Consider the following 16,895-nt stretch of genomic DNA (forward strand, 5'->3'; position numbering starts at 1 on the left):
CTGTATCAATATTATATATGGTATTGTATCAGAACTTGGATAATGCTCCAAATGTAACACACTATTCCGTTAATATTTTGAAACTGCATACAGTTCCTTCTGTTGAAATATGTTAGGCTATCATAGTAAGAATTCTAGGGTACTGTGGAATATTTTATTTAAAAACACTGTCCGAGCAGCAGCAAAACCCGTTTACTTTAATATGTGAATAAAACACATTTTTCAAAAATTACCACGGTCAGACTGAAAGGACCATTTTGTTAAACAATGGGGATGGGGGGGGGGAGAGACAAGTATTTTCCAAAATTATATTTCCTATGGTATAGTAGGAGAAATTCAACCTCACTTTTTATAGATTGAGTTTCCTAACATTTAAGAACCATTAAGTGCTATCATCTTACTCTGTTGTGTCACTTGGACCTGCAGATGAGACACACAGAAGACATTTATCATTGTTCAATGGGTTTGGACAGCTAAGGAAAGGATGCTTAATGTAACACAGTCAAGGGTGGCAGGCCCAAGTTTGTCAGATATTTTACTTTAAAATCTGTTTGTGAAATCAATGCAGTCTTGCAGGCTTTTCCTTTTAAAAAAAAATCATGACAAAAAATGCATAAATGCTTTGTTTTCTTAAGACAAATAAATCATAACTATAATCATTCCAACAGCCCAGAAATTCAACAAATGAATGTGTACATAAGAGTAAAAAAATATTTCGGGGCCAAATACAGCAACTCCTCTCTCTTCCCTTCCATACACAAATTGTCCAAAAGGAATTGGAGGAAAATCTTTCACCTCAATCCAGCTGTGTGCTGTGGAATGGCTGTATAACTTCTCCACTTCCAAAACTCAAGCTCGTATGCTATAATCAATCGCTTTCTCAGTTTACCTTCTCCAACAGCTATGTCTAGACTAGGAAAACAGGTGTTTTAAAACATATCAGCTGGTCATGATTAACCTTAGGCTCCCCCCCCTCCGAGTCTGACCATGACCCCAGATAACATATTTATAAAAGTGACATGTCCTGTCTAAACCAAGTGCAAAGTCCTGTTTAAAACTGTGTCAGCTAAAATGTGTTAGCTGGTTGTGATCAATCCAAGGGGGAGAACATGACTTATTTTCCTAGACGAAACATCACTTTACTGGAGGGTGTTTACATCCACATGGAGCAGCAACCACAGGCTGTATCCTTGCACTGCTCTCCGAGGGCTTATCTACACTTATCGGAGGATCAGCACTGCGGCAATCAATGCATCAGCCATCAATTGCTCTCCCGTCGACTCCTGTACTCCACTTAATCGAGAAGAGTAAAGGGAGTTGACGGGAGGACATCTCCTGTTGATGTTGCATAGTGTGGACCCCGCGGTAAGTAGATCTAAGCTACCTCGACTTGAGTTACACTATTCACGTAACTCAAATTGTGCAGCTTAGATTGACTTTTCCCTTTAGTGTAGACATGGCCTGAATCTTTACTACCAGCCCTAATCATGCTTCAGCAGAGGTATCACAGAGCAAGCTCTGCAGTACAGAGGGATTTGCATAGCACAGTGGCCTTTCCATGGACTACACCTGTTCCCATCACCCCCATAGCAGAACTGCAGCAGCTTGGCAGCATTTATGGCCTCTGAGACTGCATGCATGGGCAGCCTTTGACCATCAGTAGGGAAACATTTTAGATGCAAAATTTTAAATAGCATTAATAATTACACAACTTTTTAAAAAACAAAATTCTAGAAAATATTGTATGCCCTTTAAAAAATCCCCAGGCTAACATACAAGCCTCCTTTAGGAAACTGTTCAAAAAGTTCTTCCCCGCTCATTACCAAATTACTTCATATGTGAAATACCCCTCAAGGGTCCTCCATTTACAGTGTTCTCTTGTTTAATGCCATCACCATAACAACACGCTTGAAAGCTCAGGCCCCACTTCTGCCTTCAGTCATGCTGGGGCAACTGCAGTGATTTCAGTAGGATTTCATTGGTGCAACGAGAAGTAGACTGGGCCCTATGAATCCTTGACAGCTTTTATCAAAACACCACATTTAGAAAAGTTTTAGTCAGCCAAGAATAAAAACAGAACTTTGGATGAATGGCAAAGGAGAAGGGCACAAAAGAAGAATGGTAGAAGTCATACTGTTGTTACTGCTGTTCTGAGTTTATTGCTTTAAGTATTGTTTGCATTTGTTTTTTAGCCAAATTCATTTGTTGTCCCATTCAGAGAAAGTCTCTTATTTTGCTTTGTCAGTTATACACTGGTGTTGCCAACTATTTCAGAAAGGTGCTGTACTACCGAAGAAAGAATTCATTGCTGCAAGAGCCCTGCCAGCACAGATAGACTAAACCTTTTCAGCAGTTGATGAAAGTGCACCCACAGGAGCTCACCTTTCCCTGACATGCCTATTTACTACTGGGACAGCCTGACATAAAAGCTAGAACACCAGTGAACATCTCTGAATGTACAGCAACTGCTATACTTAAATGTGGTGGGGTGTCCACCCCACACAAAGCCTGAAGGGGAAATTAGGTCATTTAACCTTAGGCTGCCACTGGAGGAAACCAAGGGAGTGCTAGGTCCTAATTGCAAATGAAGTCGAGCTGGGGGGAGGAGGAGCAGGATCTATAAAGACAGGAAGTTGTCAAGCTGGGGGAGGAAACCTGCACTCCCTAATACATGGAAGAAGGTGTAAGGGGAGCATAAGAAACAATCCAGAGGAGGGGCAGTGAGGACTGGAAGAGTAAAGCCCAGAACTGTTGGGTTGAGGTTCCCTGGACTGGATACAGATCTGTCGCATCTTAGGCGTATTTAACATGCACGATTTCAGCTTTACGTGGTTGGCAAAAACAAAACAAAACAAAGAGAAAAATAATTTAAATACTGTTTCTGTAGTGCGGGCAATTCCGCCCGCCATTACACTCAATGTAATTTTGACTATACGCGATTTTCGCTTTCCGTGCTGACTGAGGAACTTAACCCCAGTGTAAGATAAGACAGACCTGTACTGGTGTAGCAAGCGGGCTGGGGTTCCCCTACCAGCCACTAGGGGACAGACCAGGCAACAGGGAATGGATTAGCTGGGACAGTTTGCCTCAAAGTCCTTCCAATACCCCAGAAGGGGAGAGAACTTCAATGTGACTTAGGCTACGACTACACTACGGGATTATTCCGATTTTACATAAACTGGTTTTATAAAACAGATTGTATAAAGTCGAGTGCACGTGGACACACTAAGCACATTAATTCGGCGGTGTGAGTCCATGGTCCGAGGCGAGCGTCGATTTCTGGAGCATTGCACTGTGGGTAGCTATTCCATAGCTATCCCATAGTTCCCGCAGTCTCCCCCGCCCCTTAGAATTCTGGGTTGAGAGTCCAGCAGCTGATGGGGCAAAAATCATTGTCACAGGTGGTTCTGGGTAAATGTCGTCAGTCACTGCTTCCTCCGGGAAAGCAACAGCAGACAATCATTTCGCGCCCTTTTTCCCTGGATTACCCTGGCAGACGCCAAAGCACGGCAACCATGGAGCCCGTTCAGCCTTTTTTTTTTTTTTTTTTTTTTTTAAACAGTCACCGTATGTGTACTGGATGCCGCGGACAGAGGAGATACTCCAGTGCTATACAGCAGCACTCATTTGTTTTTGCATGATAGCAGAGACGGTTATCAGTCATTCTGTACCGTCTGCTGCCACTGTAATTTGGCAATGAGATGACGTTTATCTGTCCTTCTGTACTGTCTCCTGCTATCATGGGTGCCCCTGGCTGAGATCGGCCGGGGGCGCAAAGGCAAAACTGGGAATGACTCCCCGAGTCAATCCCTCCTTTATGGTTTCTAAAAATAGAGTCAGTCCTAACTAGAATATGGGGCAAGTGTACTAGAGAACCAGTGTATCAGAGAGCACAGCTGCTCCTTGTCAGATCCCACAGAAATGATGAGCTACATGCCATTCATGGGGGGGTGTCCCTGCAACAACCCCACCCGTTGCTTCCCTCCTCCCCCAACCTTCCTGGGCTACCGTGGCAGTGTCCCCCCCATTTGTGTCATGAAGTTATAAAGAATGCAGGAATAAAAGACACAGTGACTTGTTAGTGAGATAAAATGAGGGGGAGGCAACCTCCCGGTGCTATGACGGTCCAGGCAGGACATTAAGCGGTGCGCGGAAGAGGAGCCCAGCATGTCGCTGCTGTGACAGTCCAGGCAGTACAGAATCTTTTCTTTACACAGGAAAGGGAGGGGGATGATGGAGCTCAGGCCCCAGTTGCTATGATGAAGACAGTTACCAGCCGCTCTGTACCATCTACTGGGAATGACCAAGAATAATTCCTATTTTCACCCAGGTGCCCCCGGCCAGCCTCACCCGAAGCCAGCCAGGAGCACTCACGGGTTGATAAGAAGGACCGTTACCAGTCCTACTGCACTGTCTGCCACCGTGGAGGGGAGAGGAGAGGAGCGGATACTGCTCTTCACTGCTGCAGCATCGTGTCTACCAGCAGCATTCAGTAGACATAGGGTGACACTGAAAGTCGTCAAGAAAATATTTCTTTCCCTTTTCTTTCACGTGGAGGGGGGTAAAGTAAATTAACTAGCTATTCCCTGAACCACCCCGGACAATGTGTTTGACCCTACAGGCATTGGGAGCTCAGCCAAGAATGCAAATACTTTTCGGAGACTGCTGAGGAGTGTGGGATAGCTGGAGTCCTCAGTACCCCCTCCCTCCCTCTCTCCCTTCCTCCATGAGCGGCCATTTGAGTCTCTGGATTCCCGTTACGCTTGTCACGCAGCACTGTGTAGCCTGTAGTGGTTTTTTTTCAAATGCTTTGGCATTTCGTCTTCTGTAACGGAGCTTTGATAGAACAGATTTGTTTCCTCATACAGCGATCAGATCCAGTATCTCCCGTACGGTCCACGCTGGAGCTCTTTTTGGATTTGGGACTGCATTGCCACCCGTGCTGATCAGAGTTCCACGCTGGGCAAATAGAAAATGAAAAATCAAAATTTTGAGGGCTTTTCCTGTTTACTTGGCCACTGCATCCGAGTTCAGATTGCTGTCCAGAGCGGTCACAGTGGTGCACTGTGGGATACCGCCCAGAGGCCAATACCGTCGATTTGCGGCCACACTAACCCTAATCCGATATGGTAATACTGATTTTAGCGCTACTCCTCTCGTCGGGGAGGAGTACAGAAACCGATTTAAAGAGCCCTTTATATCGATATAAAGGGCCTCGTTGTGTGAACGGGCACAGCGTTATATCGGTTTAACGCTGCTAAAAATCGGTTTAAACGCATAGTGTAGACAAAGCATTAGCTGGAGGGCTCTGATATGAAGAGGACAGTGCTGCTGCTTCTAGTGCATGAGAAGCGACCAAGTACTGAGGGACAAAGGAACTTCAGGAAGGGGTATCAGACTAGGTGGTAAAGCTAATTCCACAGATGAGCCACAAGGAAGCACTGCTGACCGGTGAATAGCACCATTCCAGTCACAATAAAATATCCTAAAAGCAACAGAGGTGAGGCTATGTGGGAAAGGAATGCAGATACACTTGCTTCACAAATTCTTAACAGAAGTTACTGTTTAGCTATTCAACAATGTACAAGTTGTTTCTGAATTTTTGCTCACCAAGTCTGAAGTGGACAGTATACTAGTAAGGCAGTATTTGGAGTAATAAATAAAAATGTGAATATTCCTCAGAAAATAAAAATAAAGAGTATTAAGGAAGGGTGAGATATTCAAAGGCACTAAGGTTACACAACTCCCCTAACTTCCTTAGGAACTATAAAATCTCACCCTAAAAATACACTTCAAGAGAAATGAAGGAACTGACACTGCTGAGCATATGCTGAGCATGCAGATAAAAAAATATGATCCAACTTTAGCTGCGGAAGTCATAAAAGGAGAAAAGTCAAACTACTATTTCCTGTCCTTCAGTCATAGAGTGAGTTCACGTTCATTTCACAGCAAAGCACAACCATTGACTTCCGTGTGCCCCAAGCAATGTAAGTAATGGATGATCAACTCTCATAGGGTAAAACATGACTGTTAAATTTGGTGCAGATGGCGGTGTGCATTTTTTGTGCTAAAATGCAAATATGTTGGTGAGTCTATTATAATGTTTTGGGAGGTTTTTTATGCTTAAATATTTTCATGATAGCAGAAGCTCTTGGATGCAAAAATTCAATATTAAATACGGCCCCTTGAAAGTGAGGAGACATAGCAGAGCTTACAGGAAAGAAAAAATGAAAAATATTATGCGTTAATATTTTCTTCTTGTATGGTGGTTCTTTTTTTTTTAAACACATACACACCCCTCCCCTAAGTAGTTCTTGGTGATACTTGACATTGGTGTTTAATATTGGTGGATATATTTCTGTCTTTAGAAGTATGTACATACTGTGGGCATATCTACTGAGACTACCGAATTTCATTGCTGGCAACCAGTGTGCAATTTTTGCTAAGAAATTATGGGCTTTTGCCACATATGTATGTCACTACTTAATAAAGATTATCAGATAAAGAGAAAGTCACATATCCTTTCTGGTTGAAGACAGTCAGTACCATTCATTTCTATTGTTTATCTCCTTGCAGGACAGTTTACACAGTACATGTATGCTTGGTGCTTGTAGGGAGCTAGTGTGGTCTCCCTCCAGACCAGAGGGTGAGGAGCCACTTTCTCAGCCTGAGTGGGCGGAGTCAGGCCAAGATTACTCCATCCCCCAGAAGGGGAGGGGTGGAACAGGAAGTACAAAAGGCAGGGCCCTTAGCCCAGTGAGGGGAGCATCAGGGAGGGAGACAGACACAGGCTGCTCCCTGTGGACTGTGTTCCTGAATGAGAAGATGCCCTGGACCAGGGAAAACCTGACCCAGAGGAGGGACTCAGGTTACCAGAACTGCCGGCTGCAGAGAACCCGGAGGAACTGGAAGAGCCGAGCAGCAACCTGAGCCCAAGTGAGCCTGATACTGAGGGTTAGCTGGAGCTACTGGCAGCTGAATACCCCAACAAGTTGGAGGAACCAGAGGGACCCACTGGAGAGGCTGGGTACAAAGTAGCCCAGGGGTGGAACTGGACAGTGCGGTGAGTTAGTGTTTGGTCAGTGTGTTGTGGACAGATCCCCACTGACTCAGTGGCAGGATGCCCTACCACTGTCAGGGTCCTGGGCTGGAGCGCAGTGGAGTCAGGTAGGCCTTCATTCCCCTACCCATGCCACCCTGCCTTGGGGTAGCAGAAGCCTGATAAAGTGCTAAGGACTCTAGCTGGTGCACTGCTGCCTGAGGGGGTGCGTCAAAGACTCTGGCCAGCAATCTGCTGCCTGAGAGGCAGGCCATAGGCTTTGGCCAGTGCTCCCGTGTCATGCAACTGTGATGTCCCACCTCCCTCTGCTATTTCCCGTTGACAGAGAGATGTGACCAGGGCCTTTCAGTGAGGCAGCAACTCCCCACCACCCCCAGCGGCTCAGCAGATCAACTGAGACCATGCTACAGCACTGTACAGACAAAGAATGAAGTCAAGGTCATTGCCCTGAAGAGATTATGTAAATTTACAATGTACAGCTGAAAGGCTACCATCTTGCAACCCTTTGTATACATGCTTCTCTTTACTACCATGAATGGGCTCACTGATTTTAAGCATAGGGCAAGGCAGGAGTAGAACAGCAACAAGCAAGAGTGCTTCAAACACATCGTGCCACAAATATGACTTGAGTGTCTTCTGTTGTCTTTCTCCTCTTCAGCCAATGTATTTGACATTTGTTCGGGAGGGGCAAGAACTAGGGCTTACAGGTCTTTGAAAGAAGTTTATTTTAAGGAGGGACCCAAAGGATGAAAGGTGGAGGGCATGGCAGTGCCTGGCACAGGATTCTGCACAGAAAAAAGGCTTGGGAGCAAGTATGAGGAAAGACACAATGGAACCAGTTAGTCATGTTAGCAGTGGGGCCATGAGAGGAGTAGTTCCAATAATGAGGTTTGTGATATTAATCAGTTCCACTGTATAAACAATAACTGCATTGTAACTGGCTCCTAAAATTAAATAATGTACTCTGAACTCATGCTGCAGCCAACTGAATGATCTATGCAAGTCTCTGCTCCTGGACCGACTCAAAGATCAGCATGCTCCTTCTACAAGTCTAACCTTGTCTCCCCTTTCAAACATCAGAATGAGGGCAGGGGGCCATAATATGTTTTTACTAAACTGCTATACTTTAGATATTCCTTCCTCTATTATGAGGAGAAATTTCCAGATATAAATCTATTTTAAGTTCAATGTTTCAGTGAACATTAAGTTTTGCTGACAGATAACATACACTAGAGTCCCCTTGAACTCCCTGTAAGGCACTTTTCGAACTGAATCATGAGAAGGCAGGAAGCAGTGATCACTTGCTGGAGTCTGAACAGTTGGGACAGAGGGAGGGCACTTCTTAAGGAGAAAAAGAGATGAAGGCATGAATGATTATCTCCACAGCTGAAGTAGTAGCAATCATGTGCACTGTTGCAGTGGTGTGACAGAAGGCATATTTGCAGGCACAGGCAATAAAAGTACAAATCAAAGACAACACAAAGGATACACATTCTCCTCTTCTCTCCTCTCTTTCCTTTGATCTCTGTCACTTATCCCTCTAGCTCCTCACTGTCCTTGGACTGCAAAGCCTGGCTCTTAACATTCTTCCCATGCCTACCACATTTATTCTGGATGACTGCAACTTCCACAATGACATGACAAAGACATGTGACTTCAGGACCTCACTTCCTCTCCTTAACTTCATTGTTTGGCTGCTACTTCCAGACCAGTACTCGTACTTACTAACTTGATCTTTACCAAACAATGCTCTTTAATATTATTCACCACCCATCCATTCATCACTCACTCTTATCATTCAACTCTCCCTTTAGTTACCTCTGATCCATCTTTCTATTTGCTGTCCGCCAATGAATGCACTACACAGCTTCTGGTCACTCACCTCCTACTCTGTTGAATGCCAAAGAAAAATCCGGCAGCCAAGTAAACTTCCTCTTCCATCCGCTCTGCAGTCTCCATTCTCTACACTTGATTCCAACAGCTTCAGTGCCACTTCTCAACTTCAGTGCTCTCTCTCACCTACTTCTCCAATGACCAAGGCCCTATTGATATCGTCAAAGACCAAAAATGATGATACTCACCAAGAATTCCCATCTCTCACTCTTGTTTCAAGTCACAAGAGTTACTAATCACCATCCCCTGGGCAAGTTCAAGGACCTTTTGCCTCTACAAATCTTCCTCAATTTATATGCCAGCTTCAAAGTAGTACACTCTTCTGCTCAAGCTTGTTCGATGCTTTCTTGCTTCTCTTCAAACCTTTCCAACTGCTTATTCCACATTTCCTTGGGAGGGTCTTCATCCTTCTCCATAGCTGTTCCCAGCGCTCTCTTCTTCATGTTTACATTCTCCCTCCCAAGAGGCTTCATCATATTCATAGTTTCAACTATCATCTCTACAATAGCTCCCAAACCTATCCAATTCCCAACCTCCTATTTCTGCCAAGTACCCCTTTGATGCCTCCTCTTAGAAATTCAATACGACATAAAAATCCCTCCTTTTCCCCATCACTGTTTTCACCTCCTCTGTCCTCCCTGCAACCTCATCTCTTTCCTGTTCTCCCTACCCCATCTCTAAACTCTCACCAAATCCTGTCCTCCCTTTTCATTCCTACCACAAAAGTTCTTGTCCATGACTAAGTAATCTCTCGCCGGACATATTGCAGCTTCCCCTTCTTTGGCCCCCCAACCCTCAATCTAACTAGGTCACTCCCCTCTATTAGTTTCTTCTTACCTTCCATGTCAAGGATGATTGCAGGCAGACAACGTACTGCTTGCTACTCTTTGTGGAAGTGACTTGCTTTCCCCCTTGCTGATAGCGATGGAAATATGCTCCTGGGCCACAAAGGGTATATCTACACAGCAAAGAGAAACCCGCAGCTGACCTGTGCCAGCCAACTTGGGTGTGGGCTGTGGGGTTGTTTCCTTGTTATGCAGACTTCCAGCTCGGGCTGTAGCCTGAGCTCTAGAACCCCCTCACCATGCAAGGTCATAGAGTCCCGGATTATATTTTGCTGTCTAGACATACCCAAAGGGAATTAACTCCCTCTTCTCCTGCTCTGAGCACAGTTGCCAGAAGAGAGGCTGAGAGTAGCTCCACAGGGAATCGGGGAGGTGGGGGGGAAATTACTCCCAGTAAACCCCACAGATACTAGACACAGTTAGATGGGGCAGGTGGAAGAGGGAAAAAAGAGGGAGGGGGTGTTGAGGTGATGAGATCTAGCGGGGAGAAAAGAATTTGGATGTGAACTGAAGGGAAAAGACAATGGCAGGAGGAAAAGAAAATGGTAGGGAGTAGCATTAGAAGTGTTTCCCCTGCACAGAAATATTGGGATGAAATGCTTCCCTCCAAAAGAAAAGCCCTGTGGAAAAGCTCTTTGTTGTAAAATGAAAGTTGGAGATATATTTTTAAGAAGTTAATGACCAATATTCTTACAAAAGATGTTAGAGACACATGACTAACTTGGTAACAGTATTAATCAATAGTACACCAATGAACCAGTTCAAAATATGCAGATTAATTATTTAGATAATCTATTTGCTCACTCTTATCAAGCTAGGCTTGAGCAGCATTCCTGAAACTGAATGAAACTAGGTACCCGGTTTAGTAATTGACATACAATATTTAGTTATGTCACTTTGATTAGATAACAATGGCACTCAGGGCCAAACAGAAAAATTAAGTAAAATTTTGTCTTCAATGCTTGTTTTTGGTAATTTGGAATATATATTTTAGTCCCTCTCTTTCTTTGAGAAATCCATATTGGGCAAAATCTTTCTTCCACCATGAAAAATTTTTATGAACTTCATAGCTTACTCCACACAGAAGATAGAGTAGATTAATTTTCATACGTGAGAAAGGCATTCAAAAATGCATTTCAGCAGTTCCACAGTCACAAAAAGGTAATTTTTACACTAAAAAATAGTCATGATTAGATTATTAAGGGGACTTTATGATTTTTAACTGAAAACAAGCATGCGTGACAACTGAACACAGCCATGGTAACACAGACTAAAAGTAAAGATCTTTGTGAAAGTTGCACATAATCATCAAAATTGTAAATCAGCCTCTTTCAGTGGAAGCTGACAATAGTGAAAGATTTTTTTCTGGATTGCAGAGTTTAACATTCGTTATAGGATTATCTGCCAAAATACTTGCAGCTCTCATGCTTCACTAAACTGGAATATCTGGTACATCATTCACTACCCAATAATTATGCAAAAAACTCTGAAGCAATTACTGTGCAAGAGGATAGTTTAAAAGTAGTGATAATTGGAAAGAAAAGATCATTTTCTATCATACTACAGCATGTTATACTTCACTTTATTTCATTATTAGTTGTGGAAAAACAGTTTAGTAAACATTTTACCTTATATTACATCCAAAAAGTTCTCAAACTGGGGGTTAGAACCCCACATGGGGGTGTGAGGTTATTACAAGGGGAGGTCACAAGCTCTCAGCATCCACCCCAACCCCCGCTTTTCCTCCAGTATTTATAATGGTATTAAATATACAAAAATGTTTTAATTTATTGGGGGGGGGGGAATCACACTCAGAGCCTTGCTATGTGAAAGGGGTCACCAGTACAAAAGTTTGAGAATCATTGGTATAAAGTAAACATGGGCATGTTCTTTTCTGCACCAGCTTCTATGCAAATGTGCCTTTTAAAGACCTTACCTTTGCTATCTCATCCCATTTACAAATATATATGGTACTATGACACAGCAAGCAGTCACAGAAACATTCATAAAACTAATTAAGGCTCCAATTCTGCAATTTGCTGCACCAAGGCAGATCCTCAAAGTCAACTGAAACTCACTGAAGTCACACTGCCCCTGCAAAATTGAGTAAGTACTGTCATTAGCTGAAATACTCTTCTTTCAAAATACTGAAAAGAGAACTTAAAATGAAGTTCTGTATGTAGTTACTGATATTGTGTCCATCTAAAAAACCTGGATCAGAATGGCTTCTCTTAGAACTCTTAAGAGCAGAGAGATAAATCTAGTGCATGAAGAATTAACACTCCAAGGGACGTAGGTAGAAAGAATGATGGGTGTAATCCCTCATTATCAAACTGCACTGAGATTTGGAGGATTAAGGTGTTTGCTGATTATGAGACTACTGTGTAGTATTTAAAATTTATCCCAGAGCCACAAAAGATGTCTTTAATTAAGTTTCAGAGGGTAGCCGTGTTAGTCTGGATCTGTAAAAGCAGCAAAGAATCCTGTGGCACCTTATAGACTAACAGACGTTTTGGAGCATGAGCTTTCGTGGGTGAATACCCATGCATCTGAGGAAGTGGGTATTCACCCACGAAAGCTCATGCTCCAAAACGTCTGTTAGTCTATAAGGTGCCACAGGATTCTTTGCTGCTTTTAATTAAGTTGCCTTTTTGAATTCACTTTTACTAGCCTGCTCACCATATACACCTCTACCCCAATATAATGCAGTCCTCAGGAGCCAAAAAAATCTCACCACCTTATAGGTGAGACCGCATTATATCGGTTTTGGTCCGGTACGCTGGAGCTCTGACGGTGAAGGGCCCAGTTATCCAGCTGCTGTGATGAGCCCTGGTCCCTTTAAATTACCGCTGGGGCTCAGGCAGGGATTTAAAGGGCCCAGGGCTCCCCACAGCAACCATAGCCCCGGGCCCTTTAAATCAGCCCCGGAGCTCTGGCAGCAGGGCTTAGGCGGTGATTTAAAAGGCCCAGGGCTCTCCGCTGCTTTACCACATTGTATCTGAATTTGTGTTATATCGGGTCACGTTCTATCGGGGTAGAGGTTTATTTTTCTATCCTATTTATCAAATGTCTGCAAATACAAATCCTTTGGTACCAGAAGACTTTGTTTAACTCCTAGCTACAATAATTATATACATAAAAAATGTGCTATCCTGCACCAGAAAAATACCTTCTCAAAATAACATATGAAATATTTTCATTTAAAGGTGAAACAGTTGTTTCAACACACCCTATTTTTAAGATTACCCCTCTGAATTACTTTTGTTTATAGAAACATCCTGATTACAGAATGGAATCTCTCTTTTTTTCAGTGTTTTCCAAGCAAAGCATTTCAATATATAATACATATTTCACATATACAATAGTGAAAAGTGCAAGGTTATGCACTTAGGAATTAATAATAAGAATTTTGGATATACGTTGGGGGCGCATCAGTTAGAAGCGACGGAGGAGGAGAAGGACCTTGGGGTACTGGTTGATAGCAGGATGACTATGAGTCGTCAATGTGATACGGCTGTTAAAAAAGCAAATGCGATTTTGGGATGCATCAGGCGGGGTATTTCCTGCAAGGATAAGGAGGTGTTAGTACCGTTATACAAGGCGTTGGTGAGACCACATCTGGAATACTGTGTGCAGTTCTGGTGTCCCATGTTCAAGAAGGATGAATTCAAACTGGAACAGGTTCAGAGACGGGCTACAAGGATGATCCGAGGAATGGAAAAACTGCCTTATGAAAGGAGACTCAAAGAGCTTGGCTTGTTTAGCCTGGCCAAAAGAAGGCTGCGGGGGGATATGCTTGCTCTATATAAATATATCAGGGGGGTTAACGTTAGGGAGGGAGAGGAATTATTTAAGTTTAGTACTAATGTAGGCACGAGGACGAATGGGTATAAACTGGATATTAGGAAGTTTAGACTTGAAATTAGACGAAGGTTTCTAACCATTAGGGGAGTGAAGTTCTGGAACAGCCTTCCAAGGGAAGTAGTGGGGGCAAAAGACTTTTCTGGCTTTAAGACAAAGCTTGATAAGTATATGGAGGGGATGTTATGATAGGATCGTTAATTTGGGCAATTGATCTTGGATTACCACCAGATAGGTCTGCTCAATGGTCTATGGGGAGATGTTGGATGGAATGGGAACTGAGTTACTGCAGAGAATTCCTTCTTGGGTGCTGGCTGGTGACTCTTGCCCACATGCTCAGGGTTTAGCTGATCGCCATATTTGGGGTCGGGAAGGAATTTTCCTCCAGGGCGGATTGGCTGGGACCCTGGAGGTTTTTCGCCTTCCCCTGCAGCGTGGGGCACGGGTCGCTTGCTGGTGATTTCTCTGCAGCTTGAGGTCTTCAAACCAACTTTGAGGATTTCAATAACTCGGTCCTGGGATAGGGGTTGTTATAAAATTGGATGGGTGGGGTTCTGTGGCCTGCCTTGTGCAGGAGGTCAGACTAGATGATCAGATTGGTCCCTTCTGACCTATGAGTCTATAATAAATGACAATTTGCTCAAGTTAACAGGAAGAATTTCTCCTAACAGAAAACACTACTGTAATTGAGAAACTGATTTTAAAACTGATGCAGCAGTTCTCCAACTGTCGGTCAAGACCCTAAAGTGGGTCACGACCCTAGTTTAACAGAGTTGCCAGGGCTGGTATTAGACTTCCTAGGGTCTGGGGCTGAAGCTGAAGCCTGAGTCCTGCTACCAAGGGATGAAGGATGAAACCCGAGGGCTTCATCCCTGGGCAGTGGGGCTCAGGCTTCAGCTTCAGCCCTGGACAGCGGAGCTCAGGTTACAGCCACTCTTCCCCCACCCCCACCCCCCATGGTTAAAGCCCTTGAGCCTCTACTTTGGACCCCTCCCCCAAATCCCCCTTTCTGGGATCCTGTAGTAATTTAGGTTGTCAGAAGGGGATCACAATGCAATAAAGTCTGACAAACACTGTACAGCATCCATCACATTTCATTGTTAATGGGCTTGCCTCTGCATTTGTCATCCAATGGCGCTCAGAGATAGATAGATAGATAGATATAAAATCAGCACCCAGTAACAATGCTGCTTCTACATCTCTTGGGATACTTCGGCTCTACCCTTTGCATCTTACGATTTGACCCTTGAACAAACGAACGAACATTTGGGTTCTGAATATCCAGTAAAGGAAATGGAGTTTTTAAAGTCCTGTACATTATGCTACAGCTCCAGCATAATACACAATGAAGAATTCATTTCATCATTCAGTATAATTATTTCATGTAACTCAAACCCAACTGACAGCTTGCATAGTCCAAAACAAACAAGAGCACTTGAACAAGGACTACATAAAGAGATCTTAAGACAATTTAAGAAAAATTTATTGAACTACTGTGGAATCTTGTGAAGCAACAAAATCTCTTAAAATGAGAAAGCAATAAAATCCAGTTTTACGGACAAATTTTTATCTCTGATAAAAGATTTGAGTCATGTGAACCAGCTGACATTTTAAAATAATTTATGCTCCAGTCCTGTAAACACTTCGGTACATGCTTAACTTTATGCACTGAATAGTCTCATTAAAGTCAATGGGACTGTTCACAGTACATAAACTTCAAGACTTGCAGAGGTCTTTCCAGGATTGAGGCCTTTGCTATGAGTCCAATCCTGCAGTCCTTACTGATACAAATTGCATCATTGAAGCTAGAGGTTATGATGTTAGTAGAAACCATTCATGAGTAAGGGTTTGCAGGATTAGATTCCTGGTTTGTATGCAGATGTTTAAATCTTATTGAATTAGTAAATGGTCTCAAGTTTTGTGAGATAAACACTATTTTTTCTTTTATAATTTTCAACCATTCCTGGGAAACACTCAATTAGAGAGAGAACTAAGATTAAGTAAACTGATACACTTGTTCTATTGTAAATACGTCATTAATTTTTCATGCAGTACAGTGATGCTGCAATTTTCCACGAGTAGAAACTCTTGTCTTTTACTCCCAGATACTGTGACTGCAATTTATCCAGTCGAGAATATTCACAACACTGCCTGCATGTGTCGAACAACGCATTCACTGGAACGTAATTCAAGATATTGCACACATACAGAAAATACACACTTGGTCTTCTTTTGTATAGAAACCCTGCTTACAATCACGATGTTTGAAATCTAAGCTTAGCATGTATTCACCCCCTTCATAGATGTCTCTGGCCTGCCATGCATCTTAGGCAGGGGTTTTCAGCAAGACCTCCATTCACTCCAGTGCAATAAGCCGGTTTCACACCTCGCTGCGGGGCCAGCGGCTGGGGTGGGGCGGAGAGAAGAGTGACCCCGCTCCCCCCAGCTGTGACAGGCAGCGGCCTGCCCCCAGGCCTCGCGGGCCGGTGGGCTGACGCTGCCCCGGACACCAGCAGCCACCTGCTCGCACCGCTCCAGGCCGGAAGGTACCAGCCCACCTGTGCCCGCCCCCGTCATGCGCGGCACCGAGCCCCCTGCCCCGGAGCAGCGAGCCCGGCGGCCCCTCGCCCGTACCTGACAGCGACCCGCACCGAGCTCTCGTCCTGCCCCGCCGACATGGTGTGGTGGGGGGCGGGTAAACACAGGCTCGTTCCGCCGCCTCTCCCAGCCGGGGCGCTGGGCGGCCGCTCTCACCGCCGCGCTCCAGCCATTGCAGTGACTGGCTGACTAGGTAGCACCGCGGCCGCGCCGGGAGGGTCCCGCGCCCCCCGAGCGCTCCCTGGCTGGCGGAGAAGCGAGCGGTTCCCGCTCCCGCCCCCACCGCACTGACAGCAGCGGCGCCGCCAGCTCCGCTCCCCGCCGCCTCAGGTTCTCTCCAGCCGCAATGCGTAACCAGGCCACTCCTCCCTCCCCAGCCGAGCGGCTCCCCCCGGGCTCTGGCTGGCGCTGCGGGGGGAGCACGCACTGCTCTCCCCCCTCACACGCACACGGGCTCGGCCCCAGGGCTGGACGAGCTTTACTCCCTGCTGAGCCTTTTCCCGAGAATAGCCACCTCCGTTTGTGTCTTCCTCAGCAGCAGGAGCCACCCCATGGGGCGGAACGAGCTGGCTTTTTATTCCAGGGCCCTGCTTATTCTGCAGTGCCACTATAGCATTATCGTGAGCTGAGCTGGGGAG

At 44.7% G+C, this 16,895-nt stretch overlaps 1 protein-coding gene across 10 annotated transcripts in view; it reads right to left on the bottom strand.

Moving 5' to 3' along the window:
- The window catches only part of KIF21A (kinesin family member 21A), a 152,638-nt gene extending 136,081 nt beyond the window's left edge, over positions 1–16,557 (bottom strand). For 8 of the 10 annotated variants that reach the window (XM_030580734.1, XM_030579884.1, XM_030578210.1 and 5 more), the window contains exon 1: positions 16,294–16,321. Coding sequence is in view for 2 of the 10 variants with exons in the window: in XM_030583204.1 (XP_030439064.1) it covers positions 8,943–9,019 (77 nt within the window). In the remaining 8 variants the exon portion in view is untranslated. Of the gene's footprint in view, positions 1–8,942; positions 9,079–16,293 lie in introns of those variants that run through there. The other 2 variants (XM_030577343.1, XM_030583204.1) reach the window with 2 other exon arrangements.
- Positions 16,558–16,895: the final 338 nt, after the last annotated feature.

The sequence above is a fragment of the Gopherus evgoodei genome, chromosome 1 (genome assembly GCF_007399415.2).
Source record: "Gopherus evgoodei ecotype Sinaloan lineage chromosome 1, rGopEvg1_v1.p, whole genome shotgun sequence".
Taxonomy (NCBI): Eukaryota; Metazoa; Chordata; order Testudines; family Testudinidae; genus Gopherus; species Gopherus evgoodei.